The sequence below is a fragment of the Mytilus edulis genome, chromosome 6 (assembly GCF_963676685.1).
Source record: "Mytilus edulis chromosome 6, xbMytEdul2.2, whole genome shotgun sequence".
NCBI classification, from domain to species: Eukaryota; Metazoa; Mollusca; class Bivalvia; order Mytilida; family Mytilidae; genus Mytilus; species Mytilus edulis.
Genome location: NC_092349.1, coordinates 59879405 through 59898719, shown reverse-complemented (window position 1 = coordinate 59898719; position 19315 = coordinate 59879405). Strand labels below are relative to the sequence as shown.

Here is a 19315-nt window from a genome sequence, read left to right as displayed (position 1 = left end):
CCGAAATTAATTTGAAACTTTGATACTCAAAAGTTTCCCAGCAAAATATTCACATTCCCTGGGGATAATTAGTGTTCGTCCAGTGGCATATATAACAATTGTGATGACGAATTCCTTCCTTTGTTTGAGAACAATCTTATTGAAATATAAATCTGTGATTTTCCTAGGTCCACAGCTTCAATGAACCAAAGCAAAAGTTATACATCGACCTGTATTTAAATCAAATTGGTTCTCTTCTTCTTTTGGTATACAACTGTAGTCTATCGACATTCGATGATTACATATACTGTTGGCATACGTTGGCTAGTCTATTTACAACACTTTTACCCCTATTTATTCAAAATATATGTTTTTTTCTTATGTTCAATGTATACACGTATATATTTTAAATTGCGCTATAGTTCCGTAACTTTATATCCAGTCGTATAAACGAATCGTCGGCAAGTGCGTACATTTTTTTAAATCAATATTTCTGGTCTGTTCCAATCTGTCCTTCACTATTGACAATGACTATATATTACATTTTCCCAAATTCACCCTTGGAAAAAATATTTAAATAGATTTTAATTTCATCAAATCTTATTTATATATTATGAATTATATTCTTTACACCAGAAATGTTATTTATAAACAAGCGTTTGAGTTTAGTAATGACAAGTAAGACAGAGTTGTATATTATACATCTGATAGTTCAAAATGGAAAGTTATAAGTTATAAGTTATCAGCCGTGTACACTGATCAATACCTGCAGAAGTGAAACGATGCATGAACTTGCAAGCCCGACAGGAAATCGCTTGAATACCTGGACATGTCACCTCACACCCCTCACAATACCTTTGGAAGTAATACCTTTAGCCATGCTGGTGATCAGATAAGGGAAGATCAAAATATATTTGAAAAAAGTTTATTACTTTAAAGAATTATGAACAAATTAGATTTTCGAAAACAATTTTCACGGAACACTTATTTATGATTTCAACTTTGACTTTTCACCTAATTCCAATATCAACAGTTTAAAAACAACAGACCATGGTAATTTAAAAAAAGTAAGAATATTTTCCGTATCAAGTTAGTTAGTCGTATTAAACAACCGTACGATTGACAAGATATCGACACGCAATTACGACTACATCGGTTACTGTAGTTTTGTTTCTTTGTGGTTTATAGACATATCGTTTTTATTCATCGGGAAAGAAGACAAGATGGCGGATCTCGGAGAATTGATACTCTAAATTTAAAATCGATGGTGATCGCTTATCTAGCGGAATAAAACTTTAATATCTATGAATTTGAACATTTTTATACAGAATGAACATAATATCAATTTTTGATTTTTTTGCGAAGTTTCCCTTTAAATTAACACCAAACCTTACTAATGAGCAGAGAATAAGATCTAAATTAGATAAAAATAAACACGAAATAATTAATTTATAGTTTATTCTCTCATTCACAAACAGTTTTCAGCAATAATTATTTTTGCATGTAGATAAAAGTGATTTGTGAGAGAGTGGTCAAGGTAGTTGATTAACAACAACAAAATATGTTTTTTTGATTGAATGTATTGTTGGATTCCTATATCATTGATGTTTACCTGTCATCAACCTTAGTTTATAAATCAATGCAACAACATGCTTGTGCTTCAGATTACTAAACTTTTGTTTTTAATTGCAGCACTAATGGTATAATAGCCGTGACAGAACCCAGAAGAGTTGCAGCCATTAGTATGTCTAACAGAGTGGCTAAAGAGTTAAATCTAACTGAGAGGTATGTTAGTCACATGTTACTGTGTTAGTCACATGTTACTGTGTTAGTCACATGTTACTGTGATAGTCACATGTTACTGTGTTAGTCACATGTTACTGTGTTAGTCACATGTTACTGTGTTAGTCACATGTTACTGTGATAGTCACATGTTACTGTGTTAGTCACATGTTACTGTGTTAGTCACATGTTACTGTGATAGTCACATGTTACTGTGATAGTCACATGTTACTGTGTTAGTCACATGTTACTGTGATAGTCACATGTTACTGTGATAGTCACATGTTACTGTGTTAGTCACATGTTACTGTGGATTCATATATTTTCGTGGGTATCAATTTTCATGGATTGCTGAAAACTTGCATATTCCACGATATTTCATTCAGTAGTTTTGCCAATCTCTGCATACAAAGCCTACTGAAAATATGATGTTCGTTGAATCTTTGAATAAGTGGTTCACAAAACCCAGGAAAATTGGTATCCAACGAAAAATAATGGATCCATAGTAATAGAAAGCCTGATTTTTGTAACAAAATCTATGGATATGTTTCAAGAGAGGTACATATTTAAAATGGGTACTTTATGAATGGAAGAAATACAGATTTTTTCATTGCATAATAGAATGAATACTTTCATATGCCTGCCAGAGATAAGAGCAAGTCTAGTAACCACAGCCTCTGTTCATTACTCTGTTACATCAGCCTGAATCACAGAGGGAACTTAGTTTCAGGGGTTAAAAAATCCACTAGCCCGATGCCCGGGACTACAGCATTTGGGCCTCGGGCAACCAAAACTTGTAACTTAATATGCCCGACAGACTAGAAACAAAAAATTCTTGATGTTTTCAAAATAGAAAGTGGAAAATCTCCTCATCACCATTCTATCTTAGCCAATCAGATTCGACTACGTCATCCCGGAATCCCAGAGTTTGAACTGATTTTGTAAAAGTTTTCAAATAAAACAAATAACTTGGGGTGGATCCCGTACTTTCAATATCGATTTGTCAATACAGGGGGTATTGTACATTGATTATGTAACCAGGGAAATATAATGTAACCTGATTAATAATTTATTGCAATTTTATGTGAATCCCTTTTGACAGTAGAAACCTGACTTTTGTCAGATATATACGCCATTTTGTTTTTATTTACAAACTGAAGAAGCCTCCAGAACCATAACCTAAACATTTAAAGTCTTCAGAAAACTTAAACTTGATGCAATAATATTTCATCAATCATGATTATCTTCATTGATATTCAAATGAATTGGATTTTAAAGAAATAAAATTTCTAACAAATACAATTTCAGTTTAGAGACTCATGCCCAGTTTGTAGTCAATTTATAGCCCACTATTAGCTTACCCGTGATAAATGTATATATATATATATAGATATTACTGTACTTCCTTTATAAAACAATTATAAAAGACAGAAACTATGGATAGTGATATTTATTCACATAAATATTTGAGGTCATTTGATTTATTTTAATAAAGAGGATTTTAAAACTGAAAACAAATATGAGCATTTCATAATTCTTTTACACAAACGTAATGATGTATTTGATAAAAATCACTCCAATCCTTTTATATACCAATATACTATAGCAGTGGTCAAGAGTTGTTCCATATCGGGATTTGTTCAACTCATTATTACAGAATAGTCGAGTAATATGCAATTATCACATGTATCAACAAATTGAATATATCTGCTAATGGGATATTTTTTTGCTGACATAGTTTTGATCATCCAATTAGCTAAAAACTACTGTACAACGGATAAAAATTGTAAAGTTTATAGAATTCATTGTATTTTGCAGCCAACTCTGAATTTGTAAGGCATACTCGGGCTAGCAGGTCAGTTTTTGTTGGGCTAGTAGTTCTTCCAACAGGGCTAGTAAAATCCTGCTACCAGTTAGCCCTGGGCTAGTGAGCTACAACAAAATTTCTTAACCCCTGAGTTTGTGTTATTCGTAATACTCAAATTGTTTTCTTTCAAAATTATTCATATTGTGCACAGAGATAACATACAGAATAAAACTATATACATTGAATCTTGAACTGATTTGAATGATAATTTTTTTCAGGTTTTTCCATCGGTCATTTTGTCTATGGAACTTCACCATTTTTTGTCATTGTAATTTTTACAATCAGCAGGAGACACCATCAAAAAGGTCTTTCCAAACAACCAGGTTTATTGTTGACTTTATTGTCTCATGAGGAACACTAATAACATTTATAACATTTTTTTATTTTACAGAGAAGTATCATACCAAATTAGATACGAAGGCAATGTAACACCAGACACAAAAATCAAGTTTATGACTGATGGTGTTCTTCTGAAAGAAGTCCAAAAGGTCTGTATACTAAAGACATAAGGCTAAACTGTCAGACCTTAAGGTGTTACCCAACACTTTAACTAAAATTAATTTGGCTCGTTTAATTTTCATAAAATTTTGACAAAGTATTTACTTTGACCCTTTGATAAAAATATAAAAATTTCAAAAAATTTTAGCCAACCGTTTTATCAATAAAAATTACACTGGTTATATAAAAGTTTGACAAACACTTATTTTGATCATCAAGAAGCTTAATATTCCCTAAACAACACAACGTAATTAAAACGTTTATGTGACTTTACAGAGTTATCTCCCTGTATTGTTAGGTACCACCTTAAGATGCCAATTTTATCAATTGAATAGAATTGACAAAGTAACAAAACTTTACAATATTCATTCATAATTTTGGAAAACAAAGATCATCTGTTTTAGAATTTGATTGACCTTGAGAGCTAATGTGTTCTTTATTCATTTTCATGAAGAAACATGTTTATTGAAGATTATATTGTATGGACTAATGAAATATTGAACATAGAGAATTACAGATTTGTTAACAGTACCTTAGATATTTGTTTATGCTCAGATAAATGGGAAGATAAAGAGTGGCAATCTAAAACTTAATATGAAAATATCAATGTCATTTTGTGTCAAAAGAAGTAAAAAGATATACCATGAACAAGGATCCGGAAATTTTTTCACCTAATTTCGGTCATTTTTGGATAACTTAAAAGTTGGTGCCCTTTTTCAAACAAAGATTGTGTGTATGCTCATACAGTCATACTCGTAGCATCAACGAACTTGTTTAACTGTTGCATCGCATTTACTTCAGAAATTTCCCTACCATTTTCCTTTAAATCGATCTTTAGCAATAAAAGGAAGGCAACAGTTTAAAAATGAAATGATTTTAATGACTCAAAACGATAAATTTCTCAAACTTCGCTTACGTTTCTTTCCATTTTGGAAGACAAAATTATAACCGGATGTTTTACGACAATAGTAAAACGACCAATTCCGGACTCATTTCCGGGATTAGTTTTGTTTATCAAATTCACAGGAAATCGTCAGCTTTTTAACTGTTTTACCTTTAATAGTGTTTGAATATTAATTATAATAGTTGGACTTGTTTAATTTAGCATGAAATCATTTTGAATTTACGATTTAGTGTCTAATTTTCGGAAGAGCATTACAAGCATGCGTATTAGTGAACAAAGCACGTGTGTTTGTAGTGAAACAATATTTTGTTCTACGTAAATTAATTTAATTTTAATTTAATTTTAAATCAGAATTGACAATTGTCTAAGCTGAGAAAAGTAATTAAATAATGCAGACAGTTGTTATGAACTTTTAATTTCTTTAAAATATTAGTTCTGAGCTTGTGATCAATAGAAAATTTAATTAAAAACACAGGTAAAGAGATTAGCGATCATTAGCCAATATTTCCCCGAGGCATTACTATAGTTAATAGGAGGGCCCTCAGGATTATAACACTTTACTGGAGTGGCAGTTTTATAACAGGAAAAGGATAACAAACAAAAAATAAGTTCAAAATGGCGATTTAGACAATGTTAGAAACTCGATCTCAACGAAATGACATTAAATGACCGAAATTGTTTCTGTAAAAAAATAAAATTTGTCCTAAATCCCAATTACTCATTTAGGACAAAATACTTTCAGTTTAGGTCAAGACTGGCATATATGACCGTTTCCGGACCCTTGACCATGAACAAACATAACAGACAAATATATCTACATAGAATTCCATTGAAAATAGGGTTTGACTGGTTGTTCATGAACAACTCTTGGTCAATGCATGATACAAAAGGGGCCAAAGATACAAACTCATTGGTCAAGAAAAACTGACAACGCCATGGCAAAAAATGATGGAAAGACAAGTTCACAAAACACTACATAGAAAACTAATGACTTAATGATTTGAACCCACACCAAAAAAACTGGGCGTGATCTCAGGTACCCTGGAAGGGTAAGCAGATCCCTCTAGTGTAGAAATGAGTGTGGAGAAAAGGTAATAAAAAATAAATATAACAATAATTATTATTTTATGTTTTAGGATTTTCTTTTGACAAAATACAGTGTTGTGATTATTGATGAGGCCCATGAAAGGAGTGTTTATACAGACATTCTGATTGGTCTGTTATCTAGGATTGTACCACTTAGAAATAAGGTAGGATTGATTGGTTTATTATCATTTGGCTATGTCTGATTTTAAGGAAGATATTATGAAATTGCTTGAAAATTGGTGAGTTTCAGCATATTTGATTTTGTAAGTCTGAAGTTAAGAAACATACTTTAGTCAAGAGTAAAAACTTGACTATATCCATCACTGACAGGCATAGAAATCCATTCAGGTAAACTTAAAATCAAATTGACAAAAAAATGTTCCTGAAACCAAACTAGCTATTCAACCATAACAAAGCAATTTGTATGTTTTCAGCATTGATGAACCAGTGAAACTGAATAAACAAAGCATGGTACCATACTTATGAAATTTCTACAAACAGATATAATAAACGAAAAACCATGCACATATCTTTTTACATTGTAATTGATTGTTTACTGATTTCTTTAATGGTATAATTTTTAAATTGATTTCAGCAAGGAAATAGACTGAAGTTAATCATCATGTCTGCAACCTTGCGAGTAGAAGATTTTACAGAAAACAGACGACTATTTAAAATAGAGCCACCTGTTGTAAAGGTCAGTATTTTTAAGTTAAGGGAACAGTAGAATCTTAGATTTCAAACCTGCTTGTAGGAGTGTGCATGTATAGTATGCCTCAGATTCATTATCATTTTGGTTTAAAAAATTTAGAGTTAAAGTCAAAATCAAGAAGTACAATATTGATAAATCAATTTATAATTTACCAGTATTCCTTGTACCATAATATAAAATTGCACTGAAAGTAGTTATTTAAAAGAAAAACAAAATATAAGCACCGTTTATAATTATTTCCAAGAACAGGTTTGACTAATCAATATTATCCCCATATACCTAGCTGCTGTGTATTCAAAGATGTACACATTTGTGCATTTGAATTTGTGATTGTTAAACATGTTTATAACAATGAAGACAAATGAAAGAGCTTTTTTTTTTTTTAAATTTCAGCAAAATGTTGCATATAAATAATGCTATCAAATTTATCAACTTGTAATTTTTTCTGTTGATATTGTTTTTTTTTTTTATTATGACAGGTAGATTCTAGGCAGTTTCCTGTTACAATACATTTTAACAAGAGAACACCGCTGGAAGATTATCTTGGCGAAGCCTTCAAAAAGGTAAATCAATGTTGGAAATTAGATTTCTGGTAGATCAAGAGGGGTATATGTTTAGTTTTCCAAAAACCCAGTAGGCAAGAAAGATTTCTTTGCATAAAATTTCAACAATTCAACAGGCTTATATTATTTGTTGAACTGCAGGCATTTGACAAAGTTGCTGATTAAAATTTTTAAAGACTTTAAAATTGGCCAATGCTGTTTCTGTGCAAATAATGCAGAACATAGTCTGCCTGTATTGAATGAATTGTCCAAGTAGGGTGACTTGTTTTTCTGCAAATGATAGTAAGTAAGACAGTTAAATTTCTAATTTTGATGTGTAGGTCTAGTTAGAAGCACTGCCTTGGACATTGTAATATAGAAAACTGGAAAAATCTTTATATAATTAATACTTTAATGGTATGTTTAAGAAAAGTGATTGATCACCAATGGCTATCTATAAGCATGGCTGCTATTTCCAAAAATTATTTTGTCTCTTGAGAACACAATTTCACAGTGCTGGTAATAAATTAAGTCCGTGTTATGAATAGAAGTGTTTGTAATACAAGCTTCTTTGAGCCTCTAGTTTGTCAATTTTAGCTGCATTTTGTTTTATAGGTGTGTAAAATCCACAGAACGTTACCTGAAGGAGGGATATTGATGTTTGTTTTACCAGCTCCTATGAGCCTCTAGTTTGTCAATTTTAGCTGCATTTTGTTTTGTAGGTGTGTAAGATTCACAGGACATTACCTGAAGGAGGGATATTGGTGTTTGTAACTGGGCAACAGGAAGTACACACCTTATGTAAGAAGCTACGTCAAACCTTCCCTTTTGAAGGCAAAGCTGGTAAGTATTAAACATGTCTACAAGACTCTCCTTTATGTAAACGGCTTGTATAGATATAAGTATAACAAAGTTACTAATCATTCTTTTTATGCATTCAATTTCATTACAATATCAGGAAATTGGGTCCTAGCAATGTTTTATAGTCATACATTTTTGTAAAGTAACCCTGGTCCAAAGTTAATGACCATGATATCGATGAAGAAGATGTATGCACAAAACATAGCCAATGAGAAAAGAAGCTTGTCATGATAGGAAGCAAAAAATTATATCTGTCAAGGGAGATAATTAGACCAAATGGTCCACATTTTAGTACAATAGATTGCTTTGCTGTTTAATGCAGGGTAAGGCTTTATATAAAATAAGAATCAACATGCATAGAGAAACTTTTGCTGTATCAAATCAGAAGTTCCCATATTATATCATGAAAATACAAAGTAGAAACTAATTAACTCAGTTAGTATTTCTATTTACTGTAAACAAGACCCACTAGTTTGTTACAACATGTACAATGTGACTGATGCCAACAATTTATAAAAAACATTTAAATTTTAAATTAGTTTTAGTATTTAATTTATCTTTTTCACAATTTATGAACATGATGAATGTGATTGAGGTATCATGATTATTTTCTTTTACTGTTTTCAGAACAAAAGTTGAAGAAGAGTCGAAGGAAAAAGAAAGAAAGCAAGACAGAAATTCTCCCAAAAATAAATTTAGATAAGTATGTATAGTAGTAGCTGTAATATCCTTATTTATAGGACTTCTTACATATAAAATAAAACTTAACAAATTTTATATAGAGTTGTCTTCCTACAGAGTCGATATATGCAAATGCTTCAATAACAAAACATAAAGAGAATTATACATGAACAAAGCTACAATGTATTTTTTTTCTATTTTGATGAAGATATAGTTGGTACATTGAGACTTTAAATATATTTGCGCAAACCTTAAAGGAGTAGGTCTGGTAAGGACCGATTTTGGCCTCAAATTTCAGGTTCATCTGATGAAAGATTTTGACCATTTTTAAACACTTAAGTGTCTATTTCATTTGATTCGATTAGTTTATGTGAAAGATTTTAACTGATTTAGTCCTTAAAAACGATCCGATTCAAGTCTAAATATGAAAAATCTACCAAATATGCCGGAAAATGTCACTTTTCAGATGTTTTTTGTCAAAAATGAAAGTGGCCACATCCGTGTTTATCCTCAACCTTTATATATGTTATGTATAATCATAAAATACAACTTACATTTCAATATTAAGGATGAACACGAATGCGGCCACTTTCGTTTTACATGAAAACCGTACAAAATTCAACTAAAATGCTAGAATTGTGAAGATTCCAGTAATTTAGCATGACTTAATGGTGCTAGTACCCGATATATGTGCATTGTATTATCAAAAACAGCCCATATTTATGTAGCAGAAGCATTCTACTGTCCAATAAATAAATAAAAGATTACATTTTAACAATTTTGTAAAAGTGTTATATTTTGGGGCCTAAAACGGGTCTAACCTGACCTACTCCTTTTACACACTTGACAGATACTTGGCAACGCACACTATAAATGATTTTGTAAGAACGATACAAATTGACACACTAGACAGATACACTGAAACACACACTATAAATAATTGTGTAAGGACATTTTTAGCTGTATTTTATAGAGTTATAATTAATATTATTTATAGTTATTCCATTGAACCAGTAGATGAGGAAGCTGAAAGAGAGGCTGATGATTCAGATCAAGAAATAGAGGATAATTTTATGGAGGGTGATGATGATGTGACTTCACAGGTACAGTTATATACTGAGTAATACAAAACATGCAATGCCACCTCTTATCTGATTAAATTTTCTTATTTTCTCTGAAACCACTAAACCAATTAGATAACAAATGACAAGATTGCTCCTTATGGTGTCTAGAATATTATAGGATTAAATGTCTTTTTAAAGGAATTTATTGGTGTATAAACTCAACCAATTCACTCACTTTTATAAAATGTTTGTGAGTGACTTGGTCCAATTTATACACCAATAAAAGCCTTTAAAAATGTGTTTCATCCTTGGAATTCTTTAAAATTGGAAATATGGAATTCTAATCACATGTAAATTGTATATTTGTGTCATTGAATTGGTGTGGCGCATGCATTTATCTTTATTAATATAATCTTCACAATATTAAGTATTTGATAAAGGGGTTCTCTTTGTAAAGATAAGGAGATGTATTATAATTGCAAGTGAGAAAACTATTCAATTATCAGAACTTGTATATATTTAGGATTTGTTTATTTATGGGGGTTAAATTTTTGAAGAAAATTGCATACCCCTCTGAATGTTTTTGCTGTAAACGGGGTGGAAAACAAAAACATTTTTTGAACCCTTAATTCTTTTGCAGCAATGAGAGGTTATACATTATAACTTCTTTAATTCTTTTTTCAGCTTGGTGAAGATTTACAGACAGGTGGCACCACAGAACCTCTCTATGTTTTACCTTTATATTCATTGTTGTCAAAAGATAAACAGAGCAAGGTAAATATAAAATAACAAGTTGTCAAATTAAAATGTGTATTAAGAATTTTATAAAAGATCCGGTTGCAACTCCATCAGTACCGTAGTACATATATTCTATACAGAGGGTAGGAAGGGACTTTCAAATTATCCCTACAACCAAGAACCATTTTTTAGATAATTTTGCATTGTAATAATTATAGATGCATATCCAAAAAAGACCCACGACCTGTCCCACTTTCAATTATTAAACTTCCCTTCCTACCCTTCCACATACATTTTAATGGAATAACCCTTAGATTATCCTTCGTATGAGACAACATGTTGAATTATGACTTGTAAGATTTCTTATTGAATGGGAAAAAAAAGGTATATCACTACCTTGCTACCCATTGGTTATAGCAAATTACATGTAATGAGCTTAAAAAGTATAAATTGACTCTGGTTGGGGAAATATAGGCATTTTTATGTTATGTTAGATAATAAATATACTAAATGACTATAAAACTTCTCTGATGTAATATTCAGAAAAAAAAACAGATTTCATTTGGTCAATATTGGAAATAATAAAATTATACATTGTTTTTTTTTTTTTATATACTTGTAGGTATTTGATCCTCCTCCAAAAGGTTGCAGACTTTGTGTTGTGGCAACCAATGTGGCAGAAACTTCTCTTACTATACCCGACATAAAATATGTGGTGGATACAGGAAAGGTAATATTTTATACAGAACACTTAAAAAGATATAACAACATAAACACATGTGAAGAAGAGAATTATGAACACCAACTGTGTATACAGGGAAAGTAAAAGAGGAATTACAAAAAAAAGTGTTTTCAGAGATACTAGATTTGCTGGTTTTGTTCAGTTCTGTATATAGTCCTATAGATAATCAGCATTTTGTTTAATATAAATTAGTGGTTTTGAAGGGTCGTTATTTATTAAGAAAGTGGTACAAATAAACATGGTATTAAAATTAGTAAAAAAAACTGTTATAATAAGTAAATATAGTGCTCAAGTTGATGTGTGACATCATAATATGTAATTCTTATTTATTAAGTCTGCTTTCTAGATGGATTTTGTAGTTACCAGTTTGACAAATGCAGGGGAAAATCTAATCTGGTATTGGAAGATATTACATCTACATCTGAAGTTTTATATTTCTTCATTTTGTATCATATTTTTTTTTTTTATATATTTGTACAGGTAAAGACCAAATTTTATGACAAAGTGACAGGTGTATCAACCTTTAAAATTACCTGGACTTCTAAAGCATCAGGTAATCAGAGAGCAGGACGAGCAGGTCGTACGGGTCCAGGTCACTGCTACAGGTATGTTATCAATAACTTCATTGTGATTGGGGGTTACTGTAAATCAGAAATTGTTATTGCAATTTTGTCATTTTAGATTAAAATGCGTTTAATTTATAAAAATCTGGTTTAAATTATTGCAATAATAAACCTGTCCCATTTTTCGCAAAAATAAAAACATCACAAGAATTTACAGTATTGGGAAATTAAGGGGTATGGCCATGAAAAAAGAAGGTCCTTGTTGTAAAGTAAAAAAAAAATTTTAAGGAAGAGGTGTTATTGACTTAATAGAATCACACCTTCAAAACGTAACTAAATCTGTCCGTAATCAGTATTAACAAGATATTTATGATAAAGTTAAGGTCATATTATAGAAATGTTGAATGTTGTATGTCTAAAAAGTAATTCAGTGGACAGTGGACATTTTATAGATGTTCATATCTTTCATGGATTAATATAAAAATTATCTGTTAATGCGCTCAATCAGTGATTAAAAAATTAATGAAACAAGATGGACACTTTACATGTCAGTTAGTGAACAAGATGTTTATTTAAAATTATATCAATTTTGTTACTTATTATCCCTTTGTAGATTATATTCATCTGCCGTGTATAATGATGATTTTGAAAAGTTTTCATTGGCTGAGATCATTAGACGACCTGTTGACGACCTTGTTCTTCAAATGAAGGTTAGTTTACTGATCAAGTATAAAATATCATCAGAAATTTACAGATTGATTTTTATTATTCTTTAAAAAAGTCATATTATGAACTTTTTTTTTTGTACTGACCATACAAAACAATGCTTTGTAAATTTCTTGTGTTTGGAGCATTTTTCTAAATTTCAATAACTTCATCATAAAAGATCGAATCCTAAAACTTGAAAGCCAGGGTTGTATACATACTTAAGGAGGAGATATATGACCAAGTAGGACAATTTTTGTAAGCTAATACCATCCAAGGAAACTTATTGTTTTAATTATTTCAGAATTTTTAAACATTTGTGTTTGATATTAAAGTAACCTGACTTGTACTTTGACACCTATTTATCAGAGAAAAGAATTCACTGTAAAACTTAAAATGTGTATTAAGATGTTCTGTATAATTTTATCAATACAAGAGTTTCTGACCATCATCAATGTTTCTAAACAACATTTGCCCCTTAGTTCCTTATGGTGACTAACAACATAGGGGATAAGTTGAACCAAAACAGATTGATTGCTAATTTGATATCAGATTGATACTGTGAATTTGGAAATTATTGCGTGCATTTGTTATTGTGATTTTTCCAGAATAGACAAAAATACAAGTTTGATCATTGTGATTTTCAAAAAAACTGTATACAGGTCTATGTTTCAGTTATCAGAATAAGTGTTCTAATTATTGCAATTCTCACCCAGTCACATTATTCTTATTAATACATGTAATAAAAACCTAACAATAATTTCTGAATTAATATTACATTTACTTTTTATACGCCCGTCGTCTTTTAGACGGGGCGTATTATGGTATACCGTTGTCCGTCTGTCCGTCCGTCGTCCACACTTCGGACAATAACTCAAAAACGCTTTCACCAATTTCCATGAAACTTGAGTGAATTGTTTATATCTATTGACGTAAGCTCCCTTTTGTTTTTTTTTAATTTCAGATTTTAAGTTTTGGATTTATGGGGCTTTATTCATAAAAAAAGGGGGGATTTTCAACACTTCGGACAATAACTCAAAAAGGCTTTCACCAATGTCCATGAAACTTTGGTGAATTGTTTATATCTATTGATGTAAGCTCCCTTTCAATTTTTTTAAATTTCAGATTTTAAGTTTTGGATTTATGGGGCTTTATTCATAAAAAAAAGGGGGATTTTCAACACTTCGGACAATAACTCAAAAAGGCTTTCACCAATGTCCATGAAACTTTGGTGAATTGTTTATATCTATTGATGTAAGCTCCCTTTCAATTTTTATAAATTTCAGATTTTAAGTTTTGGATTTATGAGGCTTTATTCATAAAAAAAGGGGGATTTTCAACACTTCAGACAATAACTCGAAAAGGCTTTCACCAATGTCCATGAAACTTTGGTGAATTGTTTATATCTATTGATGTAAGCTCCCTTTCCATTTTTATAAATTTTAGATTTTACGTTTTCTTAAGTAATGAATTTTTATACTTAAAAAAGGGGGATTTTATGAAACTTTGGTGAATATATTAATGTAACATCCCTTTTGATTTGTATATATATTTATAGTTGATCATATAAATTCATTTAAAGCATAAAAGACAAGTTAAAAGAGCAACGGGCGTATCATGCGCTAAAGCGCAGCCCTTTATTATAATACAGAATTCTACATGACTTGTATTTCTTCACTATATTTTTTCAGTACATGAATATAGACAGAATTGTAAACTTTCCTTTTCCTACACCACCAGATGATGAGCAAGTGAAGGTAAATAGTTATTAATTGATTTTCTGTTTTTTTTCCTTAATGATTATTGAAAATATTCATTTTGCACCTAACATCATTGAGATTATACACATGAATTAAAACTGCATATATACATAGTTGTATAACATTCTTAAATGATACAGTCAAATTAAACATATAAAAAAAATATTGATGACAAATGTTTATATTTAGAATTTTAAGGGTTTAATTTTTGTATTAGACAGTCCATGTCTAGGATTAAATATATGAAACAAATTTGATATATAGGATCAGTCTTTTTCTGTCAATCAGACTTACTTTTGTTCAGGAAAGTTCTTTTTCACAATCAAACAATAATACACCCTCTTTAATTGTTATATTGATTTTATTTATGATATTTTAGGCAGCAGAAACATTACTAGTATCTCTTGGAGCTCTGACAGAACCAGTAAAATCTGTTCGTATGAAAGACTTAAAGAAAACACCAATTACAAAAATCACACCTCTTGGCAAAGTCATGGCATGCTTTCCAGTGTCTCCCAGATATGCTAAAATGTTAGCTCTAGGTCATCAACATGACCTTCTGTCATATGTGGTTGCCATAGTAGCAGGGTTATCAGTTCAGGAAGTATTTGTAGAAATGCAGAAACCACCAGATACAGATCAAGAGGTTAGTAGGTCAAATAGTAAAGCCCCTGTTTCTGACAGAAGTTAGTGTCATAGAAACAATAAGTTTTTTTCTCACAAATTTGCAAAAAGATCTGTCAAATCATGATGTATATTATTGTCGTTAACACAATTTGGTCTCCATGGGATGTTAAAATACAGATGAAGTTTATAACTCTGAGCAAACACTAGGGAGATATGTTTGACAATAAGTTGTCTTGCATTTGATTGTTAATTGAATGATCTGGAAAATGAGAAAATCATAAAGAGTTGCACATAATTTATTTTACATTTTAAAGTGAATATTATCTGCTCTTTGGTCAGGGTTGTTGTCTCTTTAACATAATGCCCATTTCCATTCTCAATTTTAACAGATTACAAAATTGTCAAAATGACTCATCACACAAATAAAAACAGCTAACACAATCATCATTTCAATTTTACAAATGAAATACATATTTCTCTATTTTTTGTGTTATTTTGACATTTCCTGAGCATTCAATATGACAAAATATTTCTCATTACTAGCAATAAATCTGTTCTCAGCTAATGATTGGCCGAAATTTAATTATGATGTTAAATGTTCTTGATTTCTTCTGAATTACCTATTGTGACTTTAAAAAATAAAGGCAACCATGTCGGATGACGTCACATAAAAAGTACACAACTTTCTACAAATGTTTGAAAAGGAAGGAAAAAAAATATTAGAGAAACAGTGGATATGAAAATTAGGAGTTCAAAATCTTACCAGAAAAGGAGAAAAAAGAGTACAATAGATCCTAGTGTAAACATTCTTAAGGAAGGTTGGTCAAGTTACTTTTGAGATCCTAGTGTAAACATTCTTAAGGAAGGTTAGACTAGTTACTTTTGATATTTCTTTTACAGCAAGATGATTTCAGAAGTCAAATACAGTACATGTCACAAGTGAAAAAATTGTGGGCAGGAACCGTAAGTCATTTACTTAGTTTAAAGTGCACTTTAAAGTTAATAAGATCATTAGATGTTGTAATAATAAATAGAATCTCGGATAGATATTCATTAGATGAATGAAGTAAAATTCTTCAAGATTAGAACTTAAAATTACACAGAATAGCCTGCTAAAACTAATCAATTTGAGACCTCCAGGACCAACTGACGACATTCTGATAGTAGGTTTATAAGTAATTGCTTTGATCTTTTGAAAGAAAATTAATGTGATGTAAAGAAAAAATCTATAGAAAGGCATCCCATATTTAGAGAACTTTCCCAGGCACTAACCATTTTAAAATAGTAAAGATGTGAGCATTTTCAAACTTTTGTTCTAACAATCAGAAGTTGACGAAAAAAATTGTTTGCAACTGACAAACAATCAGAGACATCAGTGTCAATGAACTTTCTGTAAACGTTTTTTTTCTGTATACACTAAATGCCTAACATTATGAATTGACAGAAACTTGTTGAGAGAAAAAATATAAGAAAGAAGTGAAGTCCAAAAATCTGACAGTATAATTTTAATAAGACGCATGTCATGAAACAGACAGACATAAAGATTGCTGAATATGTATGGTTTAAAAAAACCCAAACGTTTTGTATTACTTGCACAGGCCAACACTTTAGGATATATTACCATGTAAAGTAACCAAAGATTTGACAACTGATTCTTAAAGAGACCTACTATCTACAAAAAGACAAAAATTCCAGATACATATAGCAAAGAAATAAGAAGAGATTTCAAACATTGATATTTTTAGGGTCATTCTATGTTGCTTGGAGACTTAATGGTATTACTAAAAGCCATTGGTTCAGCTGAATACCAGGGATGTACCATTGAGTTCTGCCAGAAACATGGACTACGATATAAAGCTATGAAAGAAGTTAGGAAATTGAGAGCACAGCTAACAAATACAGGTAGCAGAATTGTAGTTTATACAATTGGTGATGTGATTTTGATCAGATTATTTTAGAATTCTCGTAAATCATTTGAACAGATTTTATTTTTCCAAATTCATTTTTTTGTTTCTCCTGTCACATAAAGTGATGCTATATTATGAAAGTACTTTTATCTATGAGCACCAGTTCTTTGGAGGTTTTAGAAAAATTCTAATGTATGAATTCTTGGTTTCTGTTTCACATGTTAAAATAATGAGTAGTCAAATCATCTTGCAGTTTTCATCCTAGTGACATAAAACATTGTTTGTATTTATGATGATTATATGCACTTCATTTTATTTACTCATGTAAAAGAGTTTTCAAGATTAATTAGATGCTGATAATCCAACCAGTGTTCAGCCACATTTTGGATGAAGGGTTATCAATTTCTCTACTACAGTTTACAAATGTCAGCTTTTAAACATTTTAAAAGAAAAACAGCTGTTTCATTATAACATACATGTGACCCAGGGAAGGAAGCTTTAATTTACCACAATCATACCTGCCAACTTTTGAAAATGCCCATGGGGGTTTTAGCGCGCGACAACAGATTCAAAGGTAACAATTCTTTGCGACGACTATTTTGCGCGTGCTGTTTTGTAGTCTAGAAAAAGTGTCATATTTGTAAGATGAGCTTACATGCCTTTTTCTTAAGTTTATTTGCATGATTCTAGTTATTATATCAGCAGAAAATATGAACATGTAGCTGTAAGACCAGGAATTATTTTCATGTGTAAGGATACTAGATAGTTGTTGACTTTTAAAATTTTAAATTATACACAAAGAAGGACCTTTATCAGGTTAGGAACAACACCTAGGGATCCCCCCTCTATGTAAGGACATTAAAAACCACTTTTTAAGTACAAATGAGCACACATTCATATTATTTGAAGAAACTTTTCCCAAAGAACTATACATCTTATGATCTATATGGTATTATATGGTCAACACATGTCCAAAAATTTTGATATGTTCTTGGCCTTATATCTTCTTTATAATTGAAAATAATAGGACTCTTCATTTAGAAAAGCTGTTCCAAATATAATCTCAGAATTTCCCATTTTTAAGTTAATAAATCTACATTTTTCTATTTTATTTTTTACAAGAGTGACCCCTTGACTAAGGGTAGTCCCTCATTTAAAGGATTCCTCATGTTGATGGGGGAGGGGGGGGGGGGGGGCATGTGAAAAATAATGAATAGTACATTATACTTTAAATGATTGAATACATAAATAAAATTATGTTACAGCAAGTGTACATGCATGTAATGTCAATAAATTAGTGAATAAACTACTATTTATTATCTTTATGGTAGTACTGCATCATTGTAGTTTGTCAATCAGCCATGCTTTTATTCTTATTCTGTGTAAGAACCTCCTTGCAGTTGAAAAATCATTTGCCATGTTCACGTTTTTAACCAACAAACAGAGGAATACAACACAAGTTCAATATCTAGCATGTTAAAATAATCTTGAGAGAAAACGTTTTTGATTGGCTGATTAATTTGATCATGAGAAACACACAATTTTTTTTTTTTTTTAATTTTCATTTTTTTATTGAAATCTGTACATTTGTTAGTAATGAAAACATCGAATACCGGTACCTTATCCCGGCCTCGTTAATGTTAGCAATAGATCATGTAAATATATATGTGTTAGTATTTGTTAGTTCATTTTACAAAAAAATATATCAGCTGTAGTTACAATATAATACAACATTTTTCATTTGCAATAAAAATAACATAATAAAAGTTCAAAAATAAGGACCACAAATACATGAATTCATCATATTAGAATAATCATTTTAACAAACATACAGATATTCAAGATTTTTTCATTTTTTTAAGAATGGAAAATTTGAGGTTAAATTAATCAATTTAAATTAATCAAAATTTAAAATAAAGAAAAAAAAAGAAAAAATTAATACAGAAAAAAAAATAAAATAAAAATAAATATAATTTTCTGATGAATATTTGATGTAGCTTTTTTGATAGTTCAAAAATTAACATTCTATCATTTTTTTTTCACATATGAATTATAATAGGACTTTAATTACAATTGAAACAAATGAGTAAATAGAATCCACAATTTATTAAAACTCTCAAGTTTATTGTTTCTTACTGCTATACACTTCTCTAAATTATAAAGATCTTTTAGTACTTTCTTCACAGCATGAATTGATAAAACTTTCTGGAAATATCTTGTATTATAAATATATTGTTTAAGACACAGAAAAATCAGATTTGAAATTTCACCCTTGTATACATGTGAGACATCACCAA

The 19315-nt window shown here is 30.4% G+C and overlaps 1 protein-coding gene across 1 annotated transcript in view; it reads left to right on the top strand.

Moving 5' to 3' along the window:
• LOC139528004 (probable ATP-dependent RNA helicase DHX37) overlaps window positions 1–19315 on the top strand; it is a 43544-nt gene that overhangs the window by 10241 nt on the left and 13988 nt on the right. The window contains exons 6-21 of the mRNA XM_071323768.1: window positions 1672–1764; window positions 4020–4116; window positions 6167–6280; window positions 6712–6813; window positions 7308–7391; window positions 8093–8213; window positions 8859–8934; window positions 9910–10015; window positions 10661–10750; window positions 11337–11444; window positions 11937–12061; window positions 12633–12729; window positions 14416–14481; window positions 14864–15130; window positions 16012–16074; window positions 16857–17013. Coding sequence (XP_071179869.1) covers window positions 1672–1764; window positions 4020–4116; window positions 6167–6280; window positions 6712–6813; window positions 7308–7391; window positions 8093–8213; window positions 8859–8934; window positions 9910–10015; window positions 10661–10750; window positions 11337–11444; window positions 11937–12061; window positions 12633–12729; window positions 14416–14481; window positions 14864–15130; window positions 16012–16074; window positions 16857–17013 — 1766 coding nt within the window. The remainder of the gene's footprint in view (window positions 1–1671; window positions 1765–4019; window positions 4117–6166; window positions 6281–6711; window positions 6814–7307; window positions 7392–8092; window positions 8214–8858; window positions 8935–9909; window positions 10016–10660; window positions 10751–11336; window positions 11445–11936; window positions 12062–12632; window positions 12730–14415; window positions 14482–14863; window positions 15131–16011; window positions 16075–16856; window positions 17014–19315) is intronic.